Source organism: Canis lupus, chromosome 15 (genome assembly GCF_048164855.1).
Source record: "Canis lupus baileyi chromosome 15, mCanLup2.hap1, whole genome shotgun sequence".
NCBI classification, from domain to species: Eukaryota; Metazoa; Chordata; class Mammalia; order Carnivora; family Canidae; genus Canis; species Canis lupus.
Window position 1 is genome coordinate 54,240,888 of NC_132852.1, and position 22,182 is coordinate 54,263,069.

The window sequence follows — 22,182 nt, forward strand, 5'->3', positions numbered from 1 at the left end:
ATTCATGAGAGAGAGAGAGAGGCGGGGGCGGCAGAGACACAGGCAGGGGGAGAAGCAGGCTCCATGCAGGGAGCCCGATGCGGGACTTGATCCCGGGACCCCAGGATCATGCCCTGAGCCAAAGGCAGATGGTCAACCACTGAGCCACCCAGGGGTCCCAAGATTTTATTTATTTTAGAGGTAGGGGAGGAAGGGGCAGAGGGAGAGATAGTCTCCAGCCAGCTTGGGCTGAGCATGAGCCTGAGGTGAGGCTGGATCTCAGGACCCCGAGCCTGAACCAAGAGTTAGACTTGCACTGAGCCCCTAGAAGTGAGATTTTTAAACAGGAGATGACTGCAGGGCACTGACAGCAGCACCACGGCCGGTGGGTGTGGGACCATTAATAACTGCGCGAGGCCTGAAGGCAGTACAACATGCTGTTTCAGGAGCTGAACATTGTGAAGGTAGAGGTTAAACGGGAGGTAAGCGTCTAGCATGTACCAGCTCGTCAGCCAGGCTTTTAGGAGCAGGTTAAAATGTCCATTGGAAGCCATGTTAAGTAGTCTGTGTTTTCTCCTTTTGAGACAAAAATGGGCCAGTAAAGACCTCTCTAGGTATAGGGTCCCCAGATGGCAATTTGCTTGTTAGACTGGTCTGGCGGGGAACCCAGGACAGGCCCCCGGGGCCAGCAGAGGAGAGGCCTGGGGAGGCCGCCTCTTGCCCAGGTCCTGCAACCTGGACCACCCCAGTACCCTCCCACTGAGCAGGACCCAGGCTGACGGTGCCAAGAAACACAGCAACCAAGCTCAAGGACACTTTAATGCAATATTTTAAAGATATTAAAATTAGGGCAGCCTGGGTGGCTCAGCGGTTTAGCTCCACCTTCAGCCCAGGGCCTGACCCCGGGGGCCAGGGGTTGAGTCCCATGTGGGGCTCCCTGCATGGAGCCTGCTTCTCCCTCTGCCTGTGTCTCTGCCTCTCTCTGTGTGTCTCATGAATAAATAAATAAAATCTTAAAAAAGAAAAAAAAAACAAAGATTGCAACTTGGTTAAGAGACATGGTCGCACATGCAAGGCCCACGGCTGGAAAGAAGGAAAGCATAATAAGTAGATTGCTGTAAATATTATGCATCAATTTACTTCCAGGCAAGCCAGGAAAGTAGAACTACACTGACTTCTGGTTTTGGCATAAATAATATAAACTTAATGGGGTGCGTTTTAATAAACCTTCTCTTCGAATTTTCGATATTCAAGTATTTTAATATCATGGAATTTTTTTTTTTTTTTGGTGGGGGAGGTATATGTAAAAACGAACGTTTTTTTTCCCCCCTCTTGTGCCTCAGGATTCAATATGGCTCAGAATTTAATTAAAATTTTGCTTTTTTTTTTAAAAAAAATTATTTTTATTTTTATTTTTTGTTCATCACAGATTTCTTTTTTGAACTAACATTCTTAAAAATCTCACCCTGACTCTTCCTGAAATATTATTTTGATCGCCAATTTTTTTTTTTTTTTTTTTGCATCCCCTTAATTTTTCCTTTCTCAGCTCGACTTCCTCCCCCGGGTTTCCCCGCTGCAGGCCTGCCTGGACCTGCGCAGGCTCCCCCCGCAGGCGGAGCATCCTTTGCCCTCGCCCACCTCGGCCCCTCCTGGGCCACAGGGGAAGCTCGTCCAATCATTTCATTTTATTAGAAACTTGAAATCACTTCCGCTACTCACCGCTCGGCGGCGTTGCCTCATCCGCTTCCGCCCGGAGGTGGAAAAAAAAAAAAAAAAAAAAAAAAAAAGAAGCTGGCGGAACTACCGCGTCGCTTCCGGAAGCGCTGCCCGGAGCGTTTCTACGACGCACGCCGCAGCCGTTCCGCGTTCTCATTCCTCTCGCGAGGCGTGCGTTCTCCCTGTCCCCGGAAGTGCTTGTGGCGGTGACGCTGAACCCGCGAGAGCTTCCGGTGCGGGAGGGGGCGAGCGGGAGCTCGTCGCTGCTGATGGCGAGGAGGTGCTGCGGCTGCTGTGTGTGTGTCTCGGCTCTTCTTCTCCCCCGTGCGGAGGACTTCAGGGTTTTCTGTCACTTCCCAGGTCTTTTTACGGGGTGGGTTAGGAGCGCCACCTTTGGGAAGGGGACCCGCCCGTCCCTGCGGGGAGGCCGGGGCCGGGGGGTGGGGGGGAGTCCCGGGGTCTCCGTGGGCTTTGCCACCGGCATGGAGGGCGGTGATTTTAGCAGCTCCAGGTTTCAGATTTACATCCCTTGGTGACGTTGTCATACTTGGTGGGCCTCCACTATGGGTCAGGAACAAACTTAGGAGCGTTGGATGTGGCAGTCAATATAAATCAGCCCTGGGAAGGGGGGGGGGCTTGCATTTTTATTTTCTTACATATATATATTTTTTAATTGGGAGCTCAAGGGGGCTTGCATTTTGCTGGAATTTGAGAAGACCGTGGAATGCGAGTGGGGAAAAAAAAATCAGTTTTTTTTTTTTGGTAGGAGTTAGAGGAAGAAGCAAGGGGAGTAAAAACGACTTCAACTTCTTTTTTTTTTTTTTTTTTCATTTGAGAGGAAGAGCCCTGGTAAAATGTGCAGGGATGTTTATGGTCGCGAGGGGGACTGCGTAAAATTAGGAATGTAGTCGGGACGTTAGGATTAGTGGGTTTGTGCTCTTGCTCTAAGTAACATCTCTCTTTCTCTCTTTTTTTCCAGGGGAAGACCACACACTACACTGTAGGAAAAGCAAATAGAAGCCATGTTTCGAAGACCCGTATTACAGGTAATCAGTCGCTTCTCCGTGATGGTGTTGAGATGCGTTCTCGTCCAGCACAGGTGATGAGGCTTCTTCAGGGTTTTGACCTCAGTAGGCGAAGGACCTACGAGAGGGAGATGTGTACTCCTTTGCTAGGATCAGGGGCAGATTTCACCTGAGTAAATGCTGTTCTCAAAGACAACAAAGGTTTTCCAGCTTGCCTATATAACGGGAGTCAATTTTTTATTTTTATTTTTTATTTATTTTTTTGGGGGGGGGGAGTCAATTTTTTAAAACACGTAACTTGCGTTTACATCAGTTACAGAGCCTTTACTGTCTTGCGTGAGCTAAAGACTAGGAGAGTCATTTCCAGCATTCTTCTCTGAGGCATGCGGTTCCTTTTTTTTTTTTTTTTTTTTTTTCTTTTAAAGATTTTTTTTATTTATTCATGGGAGACACAGGCAGAGGGAGAAGCAGGCTCCGTGCAGGGAGCCCGATGCGGGACTTGATCCCGGGTCTCCAGGATCACACCCTGGGCTGAAGGCTGGTGCTCAACTGCTGAGCCACCCGGGCTGCCCATGGGGTTCCTTTTTTGACCACCGGCCTCCCCCGCCCTCATCTTTCCACCCCATCTCCCTGTGCTAAGGGCTGCAGCGGAAGTCAGCCGTCAGCGCAGATGTGCTCCCTCCCACCAGTCTGACTCCTTAGTTCTCCAAGCCCTCCACCAGCCCAAACCACTTGTTTCCCTCACTTAAGTCTGGGCACCAAGTTTATAGGTTCTGGTTTGTAACACCTCTCTTAGTCCCCATCCTGTTAAGACTGGTGAAGAATCAATTCCTCTCTGAAACCTGTTCTCATGTCTCCCCCAGTCTGCTGTAGAATTGACTCTGTATTTGGATCTTCACTTTAACCTACACATCTGTTTAGCAGCTTTTTTTTTTTTTTTTTTTAAGATTTATTTATTCATGAGAGACAGAGGCAGACATATAGGCAGAGGGAGAAGCAGGATCCATGCAGGGAAACCGACATGGGACTTGATCCAGGACCTCAGGATCACGTCCTGAGCCAAAGGCAGAGGCTCAACTGCTGAGCCACCCAGGCATCACATGATGACTTTTAAAACCAAAGACAAGGATGTGAGATATTTACTCTTCCACTTGGACTATGAAAAACACAGACTTTGGGCAACAGAAGGCTACTTCTTTAAAAAGTTGAAATCAGAGCAGGTGATGTTTCTTACTGGGGAATGAACTCGGGTGAGGTAGTCTTATAAAAATTTACTCCCCATTCAGGAAAGAATAAACCAGTACAGAAGGGAGCTTTTAGGCCTTGGGGGCATAAGTGAATGTATCAGTTGTTTGTCATATTAAAGAATGAGTTTAGTGACTGACCTATAGTAACCCCATGTGAGTTTGATGAACAGGAGAGCTGGGCAGCAGGGAATGGTAATGCTGGGGAGTCTTTTTTTTTTTTTTAAGATTTTATTTATTTATTCATGAGAGACACAGAGAGAGAGAGGCAGAGACACAGGCAGAAGGAGAAGCAGGCTTCTCGCAGGGAGCCCGATGTGGGGCTTGATCCCAGGACCCCGGGATCACGCCCTGGGCAGAAGGCAGATGCTCAACCGCTGAGCCATCCAGGGGTCCCAGTTTTGCATAGTTCATAGATTTATTCCAAGGACTGGTTTGTAAGAGGTAAAGCACTTAGCTGGTGTTCAGTAGTGATGGCTTATGTCACTGAATGTTGCTACTTTGTGTCAGGTACTACCTTCCTCTGACAGACTGACTTGACTAGTCCCATTTTTGTATTTTATCAGTGAATCGGATTTGTCTCTATCTTAGACTTTTTTCTTTGCTCCGTCAAAAGCATGATTTTTTTTCCAACACATATATGACTTTAACCCTTTGTGTGGACCACGGAAGCACCACAGTCCGGAGGGTTGCCACAAAAGAAAGAGGATTCCAGGTTAACTCTCCTGTGCATGCCATCTAGGAGTCTACCCCTGGGCTTCTGTGGCAGTCGGCCCACCAGCGTTTGCTTGCTCCTTCTGGTGCTGTGATGGGGGAACACATGAAGTGCATCGCTTGTCTTCTGGGCATATGTGTGCTGTAGGAGCCGCTGACCCCATGGTGACTGAGTGTGAGCAGGTTTTCTGTTTGCGTTTCCCTTTCCTCCAAATTAAAGTCATTCTACTTGTTTGTTCCACTTTAGGTATTTCATCAGTTTGTGAGACGCGAGTCTGAAATAGCCAGCAGCTTGGTTCTTGAAAGATGTAAGTAATAGCTAATTTCCAAGTTCAAAGTATGTTGTTTATGGCAATGTGCAAATATTGTAGACGAGGTGCACTAACTAGTTAGGGTGTAATCTGCTGATCCCCAGGCTCTTGGCTCCTGTTTGCCTCTCCCCTCTTGGCCTTGCCCCATTGGGCTGCAGGGGCCTCGTAGAATTTCCTTGAGTCCTGTTTGGTGACCTCAGTCTCCCAGGGTCATGTGCTGTTTGCCTGAGGGAGTGGAAGTTTGTGCAAGCTATTCTTTCACAGAAATATATATACTTAGATATATTTATGTATAAAGATTTTCAGAGCTCAGATTTGTTCTTTTAACCATATAGTTTTTTTCAAAAAAAGATAGTCTAAGATTTTAAGATAAAATAAAGAGCATAATGTGTGTTTTGTGAGATACTTTCTCTAAGAATATTTTCTTTCTTCTCGACAGCTCTTCTTTCCCCTCCCAACCTCTTGTTATTCACCCCAAGTTACACCCGATCTTCTAGAACGTGGGTTTTGCTTAATGCTGAGATTGGAGTTAAAGTACTATTTGTAGCTGTTCCCCTTCTGGACCTTTTCTCTGAATCTCATTTTATTTACATGCTGCATTTCAGCTCTGAACCGTGTGCAGCTGCTTGGGCGAGTGGGTCAGGACCCTGTCATGAGGCAGGTAGAAGGGAAAAACCCAGTCACGATATTTTCTCTAGCGACAAATGAGATGTGGCGGTCAGGGGAGAGTGAAACATACCAAATGGGTGAGTATAAAACACTGGGGTTTTAATTGTATCAGCAATAAAGAGACGTTTATTCTCAGCTGATTAGAGACTCTTTCGTCTCTAGTTCTGTTCCTTTCTCTTACAAATTGTGGTTTGGTTTTGCTGGGCATGTTGTCTTTTGGCATTTATTTTGTGTGCTGGCGTTTGAACTGCATTTCCTATTCTTATGATTTAGGTGATGTCAGTCAAAAGACAACGTGGCACAGAATATCAGTATTCCGACCAGGTCTCAGAGATGTGGCATATCAGTATGTGAAAAAGGGGTAAGTTGAGGAAGGAAGGATCTTACAGATTGGTTTAAAAAACTGGTAATAGGTGTTCTCAGGGAATGCCTACCTCCTTTATTTTACTATTACTCTGTTAAGTCAGGATATTTATTCAGAGCTTAGTACTATATGCATGGCGTGTTGCTATGTGTGACTAATTCAGAGGTGTATAAAACATGGTTTAGTTTTCTGAGAACTTACAGCTTAGGACAAATAAGGATTGTTCGTGAATAGAAGCAGGTGAGACAAGAGAGAATGCAGAGCGTACTGAATGCCGTGTGAGCAAGGGCAACCCATGCTTTTAGGGATTCCCTTGTCACCTCTTGGCATCCACGCAGAGTCCTTAACCCAGGATCTGGGACATCTGAAGCCTGACACACGGATGGCAGTGTTCACAGCAGTTATTTTATATTTGATAATTCTGTATCAGCTTAATAGTCCCCTTTTGGAATGCTTGGATTGATTACAAATAAAAAATATCTTTTCCAAACCTGTAGAAGGACAAAAAGTTGTGTTGAACAGCAGTTGTATTCATAGTTAACATTTTAGAAATGTATTTGTCTTATAGAAATGAACTATATTCTCCAAAATACGATTTTAGGAATAAATAAAATTTATTTCTTTTTAATAACTGCGTGACTTTTTTTATATGTACTTCCATAGTCTTTTATGTATGTGTGAATTTGCACATTTACACCCACATATAAATACAGGAAATTATCTGTATGCAATTTCAGCCACAATTGATGAATCTGTGTGTGTTCCCTTTGGTACCCAGTCATTTTACCAGTTTTGTCCACTTTCTATATTTTACTTTTTTTTTTTTTTTTTGGACTCTGAAAATTGATGCCAGCATGCATTTTCTGCCCTTTAAAATCAGTTACGGTTGTCTTGGGGTTCAGCCTTCTAAACAGTGCAGAAGGGGCTTAGTAATTAACTCCAAGTGAAATGCTAAGCTGAAAACCTGTTTTGATTTTATTAATCTAAGTCCCTTGAGGATGTTAGTAAAAATATTACCTGACTTTGTCAAAGTTAAGTTACAGTTGAAAGTCCCTTATGTTTTTATGGCATATCCTTTTCAGTTTGGACTCCCAAGACACAAGGCCTGCTGTGTATTCTATGTTAAACCCTTGCTAATCGTGCCAGTTCTTCCTGAAGTAGGTTCATGAACTTGATTGTGGAAAGGAATTGAAAAATAAGCGAAAATAGGCAAATCCTTTAGGGAGTCCAAAATGAAAAGTGGGAGACAATGACATGTTGGAAATCAGTCCTAGAGATTTAAAGGATGCCACGTGTTACTCTTCCATTTCATGGTCTTAAAGTCACTTTCAAATTAAAATTCTGGGATGCCCAGGTGGCTCAGCGGTTGAGCATCTGCCTTCAACTCAGGGTGTGATCCTGGGGTCTGGGATTGAGTCCCACATGAAACTCCTTGTGGGGAGCCTGCTTCTCCCTCTGCCTGTGTCTCTGCCTCTCTGTATGTTTCTCATGAATAAATAAATCTTAAAAAAAAAATTTCAATAAGGACTGCTGTCAGCTGAAGGCTGAGAACATTGTCTTTTTTACCTGGATGTGTCGAGTCTGTGTGTCTGAAACCTTGTGTTTCAGTACTCTCAGTACTCCTAATGTTGAACTTTGAGATGTGATAGCAAAAATGAGGTTATGCATGATTCTGTGTTTCTTTTTAAGATTTTATTTATTTATTCATGAGACACAGCAGCAGAGGCACAGGTAGAGGGAGAAGCAGGCTCCCCACAAGGAGCCTGATGTGGGACTCGAACCCGGGAATCTGGGATCACGACCTGAGCCAAAGGCAGAGGCTCAACTGCTGAGCCACCCAGGCATCCCTGATTCTGTGTTTCATCCTCCTCTCTCTTATAAAACAGATTGGAATCTCCAGACTGAAAACTGTAAATTTTATTTTTACTAGGTCCCGAATTTATGTAGAAGGGAAAGTAGACTATGGTGAATACACAGACAAAAATAATGTGAGGCGACAAGCAACAACAATCATAGCTGGTAAGAAGCTTGTGATAATACTATTCCCTCCTCCCATCCCCCTTGTTTTAAACCCTTGGCTTGTAAGCGACTTTCATGGGGGCTTTGAGTGCTGCTGCTGAGATTGTCAGGCAGCTCACCATGAGAAGCGGGAGTCTGGTTTGTGAGTTTGCTATGAGTTTCTGCATTTGCCTGACCCTTCAGAAAATTATCTCTATACACAGTTTCATTTCACAGGTAACTTTGGAGTAAAGCGTTTGTGTCAGTACTTAACTGTTTGAAGTGAGAGAAACTAATGTCTTTGAGGACATGGCCTACATAGGCAGAAGCCTGTGCCGAGATAGAGTTGCGCTGGCTGCTGTTAGTGGCTTTAGACGTTTATGCAGGCTTATTCACAGCCTGCTTGGTCTTGACATGATGATTTTAAGTTCCTGTTGTTTTTGTTAGACAAAATGCAAAACAATGTAGAAAATAAGGACACAAAGCTTAAAGAAGACTAAGATCTCTCCTAGAGCAGGGTTTTCAAACTTTTAAAAAAACTGTACAAGAATTTTGAAACAAACGTAGCCCTTTGTACATGTCTAAGTCAACATGAACATTTTTTTCAATATGAAATTGTTACTCTGAAATGTGTTAATGGGTGTAAAAACCATAGCAATTTGATCCCGTCATCCTTCAATTTTTTGAATTGAATGTACAAATTGAATTTATACATGAACGAGCTCTTCAACATTTGGAAATTTTATGTTCTTTCTTTTTCTCTGAACTTGTTTTTCCATTTTCTCCTAAGAAATACATCTTGATATATATTGTATGGATAAAAATATTTTATTACTCATCCTATTATAGTCTTAACAAAAACTCATACATAACAGAAATTTAAAAATACTTAAATTCTGTGATACGAAGGCTATAAATGTTATATTTCTTCTTGATTGGGTTATCATTATAGTGGCTTTTAGGACATAAGCTACTAACGTAATTTTAATACATAAATTTGAAAACTGAAATCTTACTGGAAATGCACCTTTTAATAAGAGAGATGGTTTTTTTTTTACCTAATCAGTAAATTATTAAAAAATAAGACAGTTAAACATTGATTTTATTCTTTTGTTTTCTTTTTATGGATGTAAATAAACAATGAGAAACTTTTTATAAGTAAATACAGAGAAATGAAAGAAAGTAATGTCTTAGTGTTTATGAACTTCTGAGATAGTCAAAACTGGGGATCTTAAAAATTTTTTTAATTATGGAAAATGTCAGACGTACACAAACATAGAAGTAAAAAAAAGATCTTCTGTCATTTAGCTTCAACAATTATCGACTGATGGCCAATATTATTTCTTCTATTTCCTCAGCCCGCTTTTCCTCCACTTGAATTATTTTCTAGTGAATTCCAGACATTATATTATTTCATCCATAAATATTTTCAGTAGGTATTTCTGAAAGATACGGATTCCTATTTGAAGCATAACTATGGTGCTATTATCACACCTAATCTTAAGAAATCATTAAAAAAGTTTTACTAGGCATCACAGTGTTTTAGGTTTCTTTGATAGCTTTATAAGTACAAGTCCATATGTTATATTACATTGTTTATATGTATCTTAAGTCTCTTATTTTGTTTTAAATAGCAAACATTTATTTTTCTCATAGTTCTGGAGGCTAGACCTCTGAGAACTTAAGTCTCTTTTAATTGACAGATTTTCCTTTATCTTTCCTTTTTACTTCGCTCTGGAGTTCATGTCTTAACCACTCTACCATTGCTAAATTATAACTTGTCATAAATAATAATTAAAAAATATATTTTCTTACTGGTTTCTTTGAGGCATATTGATCTTTGAAGCCAACATAGTTCTCTGCCCTCATTATCAGACCTTAGATGAGGTCCCAGCTATTTTGATTTCATGATTTTTGGATGTCTTGACAGTGTTTCACTTCTGCATGCTTTTCCTTGGGCCATGTCTCCAGAGATACCTACCTGTTCAAAAATTTATTTATAGATCTCTATAGGACATACATCTACACCTGTGATTTTAGCAGTGGAAACCTGACTTTCTAATAAAATAGCTGACATTTCTAAATCTTTATCAAATAGGTATTTATGAAGCATTTAACACTTTGACATTCGACTATAAACCAAAAGTGTGGGTAAACTGCATTGTATAGATTGTTCTGAACCAAGCCAACTGGTAAATAGAAATGGTTCAGATTATCTGCCATTTTGTTCTCTTCTTGTCACTTGTATTCACAGCATGGGTGAGTTAATTAATTGATTAGTTAACATAGATTTATGGCTAGTAGTAAAGGTGAGTAGATCTTTAGTGACATTTGAATTGAAAGAAACCGTTTGTTTATTTATTTATTTATTTATTTATTGAAAGAAACAGTTTAAACTTGACTGCTTTTTTTTTTTTTTTCTTGTAGGGATCCATGTCTTTAATATAAAAGTAACTACCAGTGGATGGCACTGTTGCCTTTTTACACTGTGGTGTCGCAATAATCTCCTGCAATAACTATTCTGTATCAAGATACTATGTACTTAGAAGACTATAGTTATAAATATTGTGATACCCACTTTGAATAATTCTAAAGTTATAAGAATCTGGATTTTTTCAAGTTAGGCAGGAAGTACTACTCCTTTTCCTTTGCTCGTCCTAAACTGACTCCATCTGGGACAACATTTTAAGTGCAGTGTCTGATGTCCTTGTATGAAAATACTCTGTGATACTGATTCGTAAAAATTTTCCCAAGAATGAGTATATAAAACTCAATCTCTTTTAAAATGTAAAAATAGAATGTCTTCTGTGTGAGTGTTACAGCCTATTTAGACATGAATCTGTCTCTGTTAATAGTGCCATATACTGGACCCCGTCCTTTCTCTGTACCTCCAGTAAGTGGAATGCTATGCCTGGATCCTCTTCTGTGTGAGGGTGTGCTGCCTGGTTTCATGGCATCTATCAGAGTCTGGCAGGCATTGAAATCTATGACTAGTTCTTTTGTAGGAAGTTATTGCTGAGCAATTAGAATTATCTTCAGGGAAGGCAAGAAATACCACACTTCTAACAAGGTCTGAGTTGTTGACACATAGCTGAAGCCCAACTTTTAGCTCCTTTGGTGCCTGTCATTTATGCCTCTCATGATGAACATAGCAGGAGTTATTTCACAATTTAGGAATTTTTCTAAAATCCTGTTAACAGCACTAACATATGGGTGCATTGTAGGCGAGCAATTAAAGGAGATGGAGAAAGAGTTCTGAAAATAATATTTATGATTTGGTTTCTTTACAGATAACATTATATTTCTGAGTGACCAGACCAAAGAGAAGGCATAGAGTGGACGATTCTCCTTTGGCCATTGTTTGGTACAGTCTCATTTCCAAATCGTGTATAGTCTTTATAGTTCCTAAGGTCAAGAATTAAAATATTCTTTTATATAAAATGAGTGATAATACTTCTCTTGACTATTACTGCCCCTCCCCTTTCGGTCTCATAGACCTGTGCAGCTAATTGTTTAATCTTTTAGGGATGGTTTTTGTGTACAAGTGTGTGAAATAGTGGACTGCTAGGTTCATCTGTCTTATGACAAAGGGATAAATGTCCTTTGGGAGACTTCCTTGTTTTTTGTGCTCACTTCTATTTATAGTATTGGTTCAGCCACTGAGTAGTGGTTGAGCTTCACTGTGAGTCAGGCATTTATCCCGTGGTTGTGAATAATGGTTTTCTTACTTTCTGCTCTGTAAACTAGACAGCAAGGACTGTGTCTTCTCTGTGTGCCTGCACCTTCCCAAATGTGTGGTACGGAAGAGATACTGGATCACCGGTGACAGATGAATGATCCCAGTGGGATATTAAGCTTTAGGCCCCAACTGGAAGGGGTTGCTGAACAGTGGTTGGTATCTGACCTAAACTGCTTCAAGACTAACCTATCTTCTTCCCCTCTTTTGTTTTTGGACAAATTTCACTTGTAGCTTTTATTAATCAGCAATAAAGATCTAAAACTACATGGAAGGATGAAATAGTTCATGCCCCAGGGGGTCTGGTTCCACCATTTTCTATCTTTCTGAGCCCCATTCTCTATCGTTTTAGTCTTATCCAGAACTTGGGCGGGGGGAGGTCCTCTAAACAACCTTTGACATTACCTCCATAGGTTAGAGGCTTGGCTGTGACATTTTCCTTTTATTTTTCCACACGGTCCCTGAATGCACATATACAGAGCATTGTGAACACACAGTTACTTTCAACACAGTAACTTTCATAAGATTCTGGAAGTTACCAAGTACTATTAATTTCCTAATAAATATTACAGAAAATAAACTCCGGTTTTTCAGTGCGTCTTGTCCTTTTTCAGTCTGTGTTGGACCTGCACAGGTCTGCCTGCTAGCTGGCTGCAGTTGCTCATAGTTGGTTGCTGCTAAGCTTGGTGCCCAGTTCTGATAGAAATCCCTCATTCTGCCTGGGCCACCTGGCCTCTAGCTTTGGCTTACGTGAGCCCCAGGCTGCATGTCTTGACCCCTCCCTCTGAGGGCTGGACCGGCGTGGCTTCGCTGACCCACAGTTGAGCAGCATTTTGTATTTACAGTGCAGTGTGGTCAAGGAAAGATGGAGTTCCTTAGCTCTAGGTTTTACGTTCAAACTGTCTGGTGACATAGTCCTCACTCCTTTATGCCACTATTTTTTTTTTTTTTAAAGACTTTTATTTATTTATTAGAGAATGAGCATGCATAGAGTGAGAGGGAGAAGCAGACTCCTGCTGAGCAGGAAGCCTCATGTGGGGCTTGATCCCAGAACTTTGGGATCATGAACTGAGCCAAAGGCAGACGCTTAACTGACTGAAACCACCCAGGTGCCCCTATGCCACATTCCTTAAACAAAATGAAACATCAAATTTAACTTTGGGCCACTCTTGGCAGAGCTACTTTTATACTCTTTAAAAGTTGTGAGGAGTGATACAGATTCGTATTCCTGTTATATTAGTGCTGTGGGAAGGTAATAAGGTGAACAAAATGATTTAATGAGCAGCCCACAGCAGCTCTGAGTCTAGGGCACAGGGGCAGAAAGGTACACCCAGCAGGATCCATGTGAACTGAAGGCTTCTGCACGTTCCTGCTGGCAGTTACATGAAAGGCTCTGAGGTTGGGCAGCAGAGCTTTCAGAGTCGGGTATGCAGTGCAGAGGCTGCAGCATGTGCAAGGTGCTGCAGATCCGAGGTCCACAACCAGGCAGGCTCCCTGAGCAAAACCTCTGCCCTTCCCACTTGGGCAGCCACCTGTGCTGAGATACTGTACTTGTCCAAGCTGGAGTGGGTATGTGGAATCTGGTCTCCTAGGCCAAGTTTTATGTCTTGCATTCCCATTTTCATGTTGTTACGGTGTCAGGGAGTATACCTGTGGAGAACTGCCCTATGACTTTGATTTTCAGGTTCCATGTTGGGTGGAAAGATGAGTATGATACATAGAAGCATGGGAGAAAGAGGATCAAACAGCATGTGTGTTATTACTCCATTTTTGAAAAAGAGGTAATTGATGCAAGTATATGTTTAGAAAAGTCTGCAAGGAGAAACATATAAAGGTTTGATCTCTGGATGGGGAGATTCATGTGTGATTTTCTTTATTTTTTGCACTTTTATATATGTTAATATTTATATTTTTAGCATTGAACCTATATTTACTTTATAATAAGAAAAAGCAAAACTATTTTCACTTTGGAAAAAATCTTTCCATTATTTTCAAGCCAGGCTTGCACTTCTGATTTGACCTTCCCCTAATACTGCTTGACAGAGGTGAACGAGATAGTCTCTCATGTATTTATCCCTATCTTCTGCATGTTAGTATCGCATGCTTAGATACTTCATTTACCTTTTTTTCCTTTTCCTTTTGTTTTCATCCTAATGCATGAAATGACTGGCTTGACCCAGTCGTATGACCCAGAATGACTGGCTTTAAAGACCAGGCCATATGAGATCCACTGCTTGTTGCCAGTACAATCCTCAGTCAGTCAATTTCTTAAAGATTACTGGACAGTTAATCCAAAGACATCCTCAAACACCAAAGACATGTTTTTGTAGCTCTTTTGGGGATTACTTGTCATTGCCAACTGGTTTGCAACCTAACCTCTACAACTCATGAGAAATTACTGGTAGTGTGTTTTTGGAAGAGACCATGCAGTTTTTGAAGGCAGAGTTACCTTATACTCAAACCACCTCTTGGGCCCCATCCAGCCTAGCCTAGCACAGTGACATTCTAGGGCTTTCTAAATGTCGTTTGGTTGGATTGCCCTGAAACATTGATATGAAAATGAGGGCAGGATCACTTTACTTACTTTTCTGTCCGGGTTTGCATTATATGCCCTGAAGCTTGGTGTGGGAGTAACAATAAGCAAATCATTGTAGAAAAGTTGATGAGTTACAGAGAAATCTCTTACAGGGTAATAATTACCATATTAACACCTGGCGTTTATTGGCTACTCCCTGGGTGCCAGGCCCTGAGCTCAGTGCTTTTTATCGTTGTCTCATTTCACTGTTACCCTAAGAAGGTGGTACTATTCTGACTTTACAGGTGAGGAAATGTGAAACTGAGAGGTTAAGTAACATGTTAAAGTCATGCAGCTTATGAGAGGGACACCTGGAGTGTGAGTTTAGGTGTGTGGAGTTGGCATTTTGCTTCCTGCCTGCTGTGTGCTTCCTACTGCCTCCCACTTCCATTGGCCCTGCTCTCCAGAACCCCTGTGGCTAACTCTTGGCCTTTCAGGGTGCATCTAAGTCACATTGGGAGTTGTAGTACGTGATAGGTTCTGGTTGGGATAGAATCAGGAGTGAGGGAGAAATACCTCTGCTTCTTTATTCTTTCTCATTCTCAGTCTGATGATCCTACAGGAAAATAAGTCGCAGTTCATCTCTCTGCCAGGTCATCTTTACATATTCCTCTTGGTTCAAGCAATGTTTCTTTACTTATTATTCATAGTATCTGCTCCTCTTACTATTTCCACCAGTTGTTTCCTGGCTAGTGAGAGTTGAAGTTGTCAGCAAAGTTGCTCAGGTATTTGACAGGCTCACTTTTTAGAGGATGAGACTTTTGGCAGTCGTTGACAGCATTGCAGCTCGCTCTCACTACTATGTTTGCCTCTGCTGTTCCCACAGCCTGTGATAGGATGGTGTTTAGCTTTTTTGGCTGTCCAAATCATGCAGCCACAATAATGAAATTTCTCTTCCTTGTCTCTTTTTACTTCATTCATTTGCTCTCCGCCATGCTCTGGGACCTCGGGGTGTTGTTTGTGTAGTGCTACACCATGACATTTTGTAGCCTTCCTGCTATACCTGCCCATTTGGGGAAAAGGTGGTTTATTGTGATAGTTCAGTTAAGGCGGTGTAGTCAGACCGCCTGCATCTGCTGTACTTACCAGCTGAGTGACCTTTGCTCAGCTTCATTAACTTGCCCTGCCTTGTTTTGTTTGTTTTTTTGTCGCTTTGCTCTTCTGTGGATAAAAGAGGGAAAATGGTAGTCCTAGTTTATAGGCCTGCTGTGACCAACACAATAGATAATGCATATAATTTACTTAGCATATGTTAATTTTTTAAAAAAGATTTATTTATTTATTCATTTATGATAGAGAGAGAGAGAGAGAGGCAGAGACACAGGAGGAGGGAGAAGTAGGCTCCCTGCCAGGAGCCCAACGTGGGACTTGATCCCGGGACTCCAGGATCGTGCCCTGGGCCAAAGGCAGGCGCCAAACCGCTGAGCCACCCAGGGATCCCAGCATATATTAATTGAATCAAGTGCTCGATACATACTGGTCATTATTATTCTTGTTGTAGTTATTTTAAGCAAGGCATATCTCTTTCAGTCACCATGGCCATCTCCTCAAGTCTCATAGGATACTTACTAACTTTAGGTAATTGTACTTGGTCTTTGTTTTTGTTATTAATGTTCAAGGATTATCGAGAACATAGTCTGCTTTAGTGTTTTTTGGTTTGCTTTTAATCTTCCATGGCTATTTACAGTTAATATGGGCATCTTTTAAAACCCAAAAGTCAGTTGGGTGCCTGCTTTGTACCATGTAGGAATACAAACCTGGATATAGGGGTAAATAGAACAGGACTCCTGCATTGAAGGAACTCATAGTCTAGGATGATGGCAGCTGGGTGGGGAGGACAGAAGCAGGAGCCCATGCATGAAGTGTGCTACGGTGTGAGGAGCACTCTAGTAATGGTAGAAGTAAAGTCCTGTGGGCACAGATTTGAATAGTTAGGTTAGTTTTCAGCAGAGGAAACAGCATGAACAGAGGTCCAGAAACATAGAAGTATATGGATTGGTCAAAGATAAAACATGAAAAGGGGGTTGGGGCTGGATTATAAAGGGCCTTGAAAGGTAACAGAGGACTCTGGCAGTGGGGAGCTACATGTCTTAGATATATCAGAAGTGTGCTGTAGAAAGAACAGTGAAGATCTGTAAAAGATTAGATGGGGGAGAGCCTGCAGGCAGTTAGGAAGCTACTGAAGGAGCCTAGCAAGCTTAGCAGAGTGGGGATTACAGGTGACACGAGGGGAATTTGGTATTCATGGTGATTCATTCACTGTGCAACAGTTACGTGCCAGGTCCTGTGCTGGGCTCTGGGTAAGGGATACTGAGTTGAAGAAGAACACGGAACATATAGCTCCTGCCCAGGATGCACTGGGGACCAAGTAGGTGCTGGTGGTAAGAGAAAAGGACATTAAGTGAGAATTCTAAAACTGGGCAGCCATATGGATAGTGACATTTTGTTTCTGAGACTAAAGAACACGAATGTAGGAGCCAATTTGAGAAGAGGAAAGATCAGGAGTAGTTTTGAACATAGTTTAATCACAGATTTCCTAGCTTATAATTGGTGATTAATGAATGGAACTCAGAAGTTGAGACAGGAGTGACATTTTTTTTCTTCTGTCAAACACTTTTTAAGCACATTTTCTGAGACAACATAACGAATGTTGCCAGAATTCTAGCTTTCTGTTGTGGAAAACCATATTGTGGGACAGATTCCAGTTGCTTACCTGTTTTACAGTGTGGCAGGGATTTGTGTTAATCAGGTATGGTAAGATGACAGACATGAAAAAAACTGTCTTGAAAGAAGAGTTTATTATAGTTTTCAAGAGGAGGTCTCATGCCACACCATTAGAGCCACTTAGGGAAGCACCAAGGTAGGGCAGAAGGCAGAAGGAATGAAGGAAAGTATGGACCAGAGCTTTTATTGTGTGTGTGTGTGTGTGTGTGTGTGTGTGTGTGTGTGTGTGTGTTTAATGGGATAAGAATAATTTTCACTGGGCTTTGGGCAATAAGGGTGAGCCCTAGTTATCAGGTACCTGGTGATTTTGGGCAGAGAATAGTGTTCTGGACTGCAAGAGCCTGATAAAAGGAGGCTAATGGAGAATACGGAATCAGGATTGGTTGGTTTGCATGTTACAGACATGCTCATGGGCCAGTGTTTGCTATTTCTAGGAACCAGCTAATGTTGGGAGAGGTTAGTTCCTCAGGGTCTGCCAGGGCCGAAGATGTCAAGCATCGTAAAATATGGAAAATAAGAAAGGTAATTAATAAGAAAGGTAGTTAATTCACTACACAATATCCATTATCCTTTCTACAGAACCCATTAATTTACAGAGCCCATATTCTGTTGGGAGTGACAGCTGAAATACTGCATTCCTGTTCTCCTTTGCAGTTGATGGTTGCTAAGGGGGTACAAGCAGAAGTCATCCGGTGGTGCTTCCAGGGAAGCTCCTTAAATGCCTAACTTTGTTGGGAGGCTCATCCTTTGTGCTTCTCCAGACCCTCACCTGGCTTTCCCTTGTCCGAAATGTGGACATGATGGCTGAATCTCCATTAGCCATCTCGGACCATGAGAAGATCTTCAGGATGGAAGACGGAAGCTGGGATCTGTGATGACTGTGGAACCACCACACCAGACCTGGATGCTCAACCCGTGGACTTCTTTGGGAGACACAAATAAATCTCTACCTTGTTTAAGCCACTTACTTGTGCTTTGCAGTTAAACCTCATTCTTACTAATTCACACATTCTTTATCTCCTATACACAATGAATTTATTACTCTAATTCTTTCTCTTTTAAGACCTTTCACTGCTAGTAGTAGTAAAATCTTACCTCTACTCTCACAATCCTTCAAACATTTAACCTATCTCTCAGTCTCAATTTGAGGAGGGACTGTACATACAATGTACACAAAACCTTAGCAATTAGCCTTAAAAAGAATAAATATAAGCATAGTTTTTCAAATGAACGTTACTTAATTTTGCTTAGAGTCTCTAATGAGGAGCCTTAATTAACAGTCCCTTGTTAAATAAAGGGTGCTTAAGTTAACGAAAATACCACCCTTATGCCTCCTAGCAGTATGTCAGACTCAATCTGGAGTGAGGAGGTTTCCCACTGTGAAATAACCAGATGCTAAGTATGACCTAGTTTTTATCACATCCTTGGGTATCTTAGCTTGGGCTTACCAAAATACCAACGACTGGGTGATTTAAACAGCAGACATTTTCTTACAGTTCTGGAGGCTAGAAGTCCAAGCTCAGGGTGCTGGCATGGTTGGTGAGGCCTGTGTTCCTGCCTTGTAGGTGGTCCCCATCTCACTGTGCTCACATGACCTATTTTTGCTGGCAGAGAGTGAGTTCTCTGGTGTCTCATAAAGATGCTAATCCTGTTGTGTTGGCTCCACCATTATGACCTCATTTCACTTTGTTGTTGAAGGTCCTATCTCAAAATACAGTCACAGTGGGGATTAGGGTTTCTATATCTGAATTTTGAGTGGACACAGTTCAATCTGTAGTATTGGGCTTGTAGGAATAAAGGAACTTCCCTGAGTGACAAGTTCTAAACTAAGCTGGAACTAGAGCAGTAAGGTAACACTGATGAAAGGGAGTTCCCTGAGGACATGCTAATCTTGACGTTGTGGTTTGGACATAAAAACAAAGGGTATGTGTCAAAGGTTTGGTTCCAACAGTTTTTGAGGCCAGCCCTGGTGGCGCAGCGGTTTAGGGCCGCCTGCAGCCCAGGGTGTCATCCTGGAGATCCGGGATCGAGCCCTACTTCCGGCTCCCTGAATGGAGCCTGCTTTTCCCTCTCTCTGCCTGTGTCTCTGCCTCTCTCTCTCTCTTTGCCTTTCATGAGTAAATAAATAAAATCTTAAAAAAAAAAACAAAACAGTTTTGAGATTAGAAGAGCATTTCTCTTAAAATGAACAGGAAGGTTGTCTTACCACCACTTCTCGTTGGCAACTTATGCTGAGACTTTAGCAAGCATAGTCGGAAGGAAAGAAAAAGTATTAGGATGAAAAGGAAGGAAGTTACACATGGCTGTGATTATATAGAAACCAGAAAAGAATTTGTAGATGGTTGATTAAAAGTTGCTGCAAATAAGATCGGTGTACAAAAGTCAATTACAGACAACAGCAAAGATGCCGTATACAAGAGTATCAGAAAATGAGTCTTCCAAGTATGTGTTCTCTGTGGGAGAACATTATAAAACTTTAGTGAAATACATTAAAAGAAGACTAAACAAATTGGAAAACCATGTTTATCATAAGCATTGGTAAAAATATCAACCCTCCCCAAATTGATGTTACAGAGCAAATAAAAATTCCCAGAGGTGTTTTGGAGCAACTGGACGAGTTGATTCTAAAAGTACATTAATAAGCAAAGGTCCAAGATAAATCAACATACACCTGAAGAGGAAGAATGAGATGGAGTGCTTACTTTGCCAGTTGGCAAGACTTTATTTTTTATTTTTATTAAAGGTATAGTGATAAAAGAACCATACTATGGATGCAGGAATAAACAACAGTGGTATAGAATAGAGAACCCAGAAACAGACCATGTATATGTGGACATGATAAATGATAAAAGTGACATAGATCAGTGGGTGTAGATTTTTTTCAATAACTTATGCTAGTTTTTATTCATTCAGAATAATACCAAATCAGATCTCTACCTTACACTTCACACAAAGATCAGTTCTGGTTATTGAAAGACTTCCTTGTGAAAGGCAAAACTTTAAAAATTCTGGAAGAAAATGTAAGTGTCTTTATGATTTAGTGGTGTAGAAGTTTCTTTTAAACAAAAATGTAAATATAGATAGGAAAGGGATACCTTTAACTTAAACATAGTTTTTATCAAAAGTCACTATAAAGAAAGCAAAAGTGACAAGTCATAAACTGGGAGAGAAGATATTTGCAATAGTATGCCTGAAATACAATCTAGAACGTATAAAGGATTACAAAGCAATAAAAATCCAATCTAGAATATATGAAGGCCTATGAAGCAAAAGGAAACAACAGCTTGGTAGAAAAATGGGCAGACACAGGGACTGTGAAATATAAATGATCTATTGATAAAAAGGGGTTTAGTTCGTTAATAATCAGGAAATGCAAACCAGAAACTGCAATGAGACTTCATTAAGCCCTTCATACTAACAAGTTTCAAAACATTTGATAGATGTGTACCAGAGGAAACTTATGCACTGGTGGGGAGAGTGTAAATTGGCACCTCCTTTTGAGAAAACATTTTGGCATTGACTTGTGATGTTAGAATTTTATCTAGTTATTCCATCTTCCTGTACACCCTACAGGAAGCTCTAGCCCATGTGGGCAAGAAACATTTCCAAGAGGGTTCTTAGCAATAATGTACATAATAATACAACCAACAACCTAAAGGGAACTACCCAGAGGTTTGTCCATAGAGAATGGTAAATAAATGTTCACACAGGGACATACGACTGTGTAAATGGATTACAGCTATTCCAGAAACAATAATTTTTAGAAACAATACTGAGTCAATATCAGTTAAAAAATGAATCTGAAACTTGAGCTAAAAACAAAAGTCAAGCTTCCTTTAGAATATTTGTTTATTTGGGGATTCTGGGTGGCTCAGTCCACTAAGCATCTGACTCCATTTTGGCTCAGGTCTTGATCTCAGGGTTGTGAGGTGGACCCCTGCCTCCCCTCAGGTTCCATACTCAGTGGGGAGTGTGCTTGAGATTCTCTCCCTCTCCTTCCATCCTTTACCCCCATCCATGTGCATGTTCTCTCTCAAATCTTCTTAAAAAATTGTTTATACAGTATATATTTATTGAGATTCTGCTATGTGCCAAGGTCTGAACCTAGGGTCTGAGTGTTTAGTGAATAAAATACTGAAATGGAGCATTATTAATAATTACTTGGCATGACAGACACATACCATGATTGTTCTGGACAAACTGAAATTTTTTTTTTTTTTAAGATTTTGTTTATTTATTTGACAGAGCCAAAGAACACAATGGCAGAGGGAGAGGGGGAAACAGGCTTCCGGAGAAGAGGGGAGCCCCATGCAGGGCTGAATTCCAGGATCCTGGGATCATGACCTGAGCCGAAGGCAAATGCTTAACTGACTGAGCCACCCAGGCACCCTGATCATTCTTTTTGTAGGAGATTTATATTGCAATGAGAAAAATTGTCTGAAAATAACCCTAGTTCAAACTAGGTTGTCTGGAGGACAAGCTAGCTGGGAAAAAAGAGTTTCTTTCACTTTCTCTCATCAGAAAGTGCTTCACATAAGCTCAGTTAGCACAGAACTGTTGACTCTAATACCAGTAGGAACTCTAATATCCTGTGGCTTCAAGGTGTTGGTCATCTGGTCTTCTCAGACACTCCTGTAATGGCTGGCTTCCCAAATCCAGATTTTCTGGCACCTAAAACTGTTTTGCTACTGATGAGTGCTCGCTTTGGCAGCACATATGTTTTGCTACTCATGAAGTTGCCTTCACACTTTTATTACAAAAAGTGAGAGCAATAGGGAGGGTGGGGCACTTCCGTTGGCATACAGAGTGCACTGCTAACAGAAGAGTGCTCTGGTCCTTTGTGTGTGTAATCATAGGAGGATGAAAAGGAGCCATGCTCTTATTTCTGTTGTTGATAAGAGTTTTCTCTTACTCCAATAAAGCCTGTTCCTTTACTCAGACCATACATACAATATGGTAAGATTTATCTTGAAGCCTGGTACATGCAAGAGGACATGAGGAAGAGATTCTTAGTATATAGTATAAGGAGTTCACATTTTGTTGTAGTTGCACTGGAAAGCCCTTGGAGTGTTTTAAGTAGTGGAGTAAAATGATCTAGTACATATTTTAGGATCATTCTTGTGGCTC

The 22,182-nt window shown here is 41.4% G+C and overlaps 1 protein-coding gene and 1 long non-coding RNA gene across 17 annotated transcripts; one reads left to right on the forward strand and one right to left on the reverse strand.

The window, feature by feature from the left end:
- Positions 1–1,886: 1,886 nt before the first annotated feature.
- Positions 1,887–18,018, forward strand: SSBP1 (single stranded DNA binding protein 1). 14 transcript variants are annotated; one of them, XR_012007957.1, is made up of 9 exons: positions 1,897–2,055; positions 2,675–2,741; positions 4,926–4,986; positions 5,595–5,735; positions 5,932–6,019; positions 7,953–8,041; positions 11,311–11,384; positions 11,768–11,911; positions 17,710–18,018. XR_012007957.1 is itself a non-coding variant. In XM_072777480.1 (8 exons), exons 2-7 carry the CDS (start codon positions 2,718–2,720, stop codon positions 11,352–11,354), a joined length of 447 nt encoding a protein of 148 aa, XP_072633581.1. In that variant the 5' UTR covers positions 1,897–2,055; positions 2,675–2,717; the 3' UTR covers positions 11,355–11,384; positions 17,710–18,018. The 14 variants fall into 14 exon arrangements, 12 of the variants coding, with proteins under 12 accessions (XP_072633585.1, XP_072633581.1, XP_072633578.1 ...); XR_012007958.1 differs by having other exon boundaries at positions 1,907–1,991; XM_072777480.1 differs by lacking the exon at positions 11,768–11,911.
- LOC140605251 (uncharacterized) lies at positions 9,186–18,688 on the reverse strand. 3 transcript variants are annotated; one of them, XR_012007961.1, is made up of 5 exons: positions 18,550–18,688; positions 17,825–17,978; positions 16,089–16,240; positions 15,418–15,492; positions 9,186–9,462 (listed from the first exon to the last, which is right to left on the reverse strand). It is a non-coding gene; the product is annotated as an uncharacterized lncRNA (long non-coding RNA). The 3 variants fall into 3 exon arrangements; XR_012007960.1 differs by lacking the exon at positions 9,186–9,462 and adding an exon at positions 11,767–15,334; XR_012007959.1 differs by lacking the exon at positions 9,186–9,462 and having other exon boundaries at positions 11,767–15,492.
- Between the last annotated feature and the right edge of the window lie 3,494 nt (positions 18,689–22,182).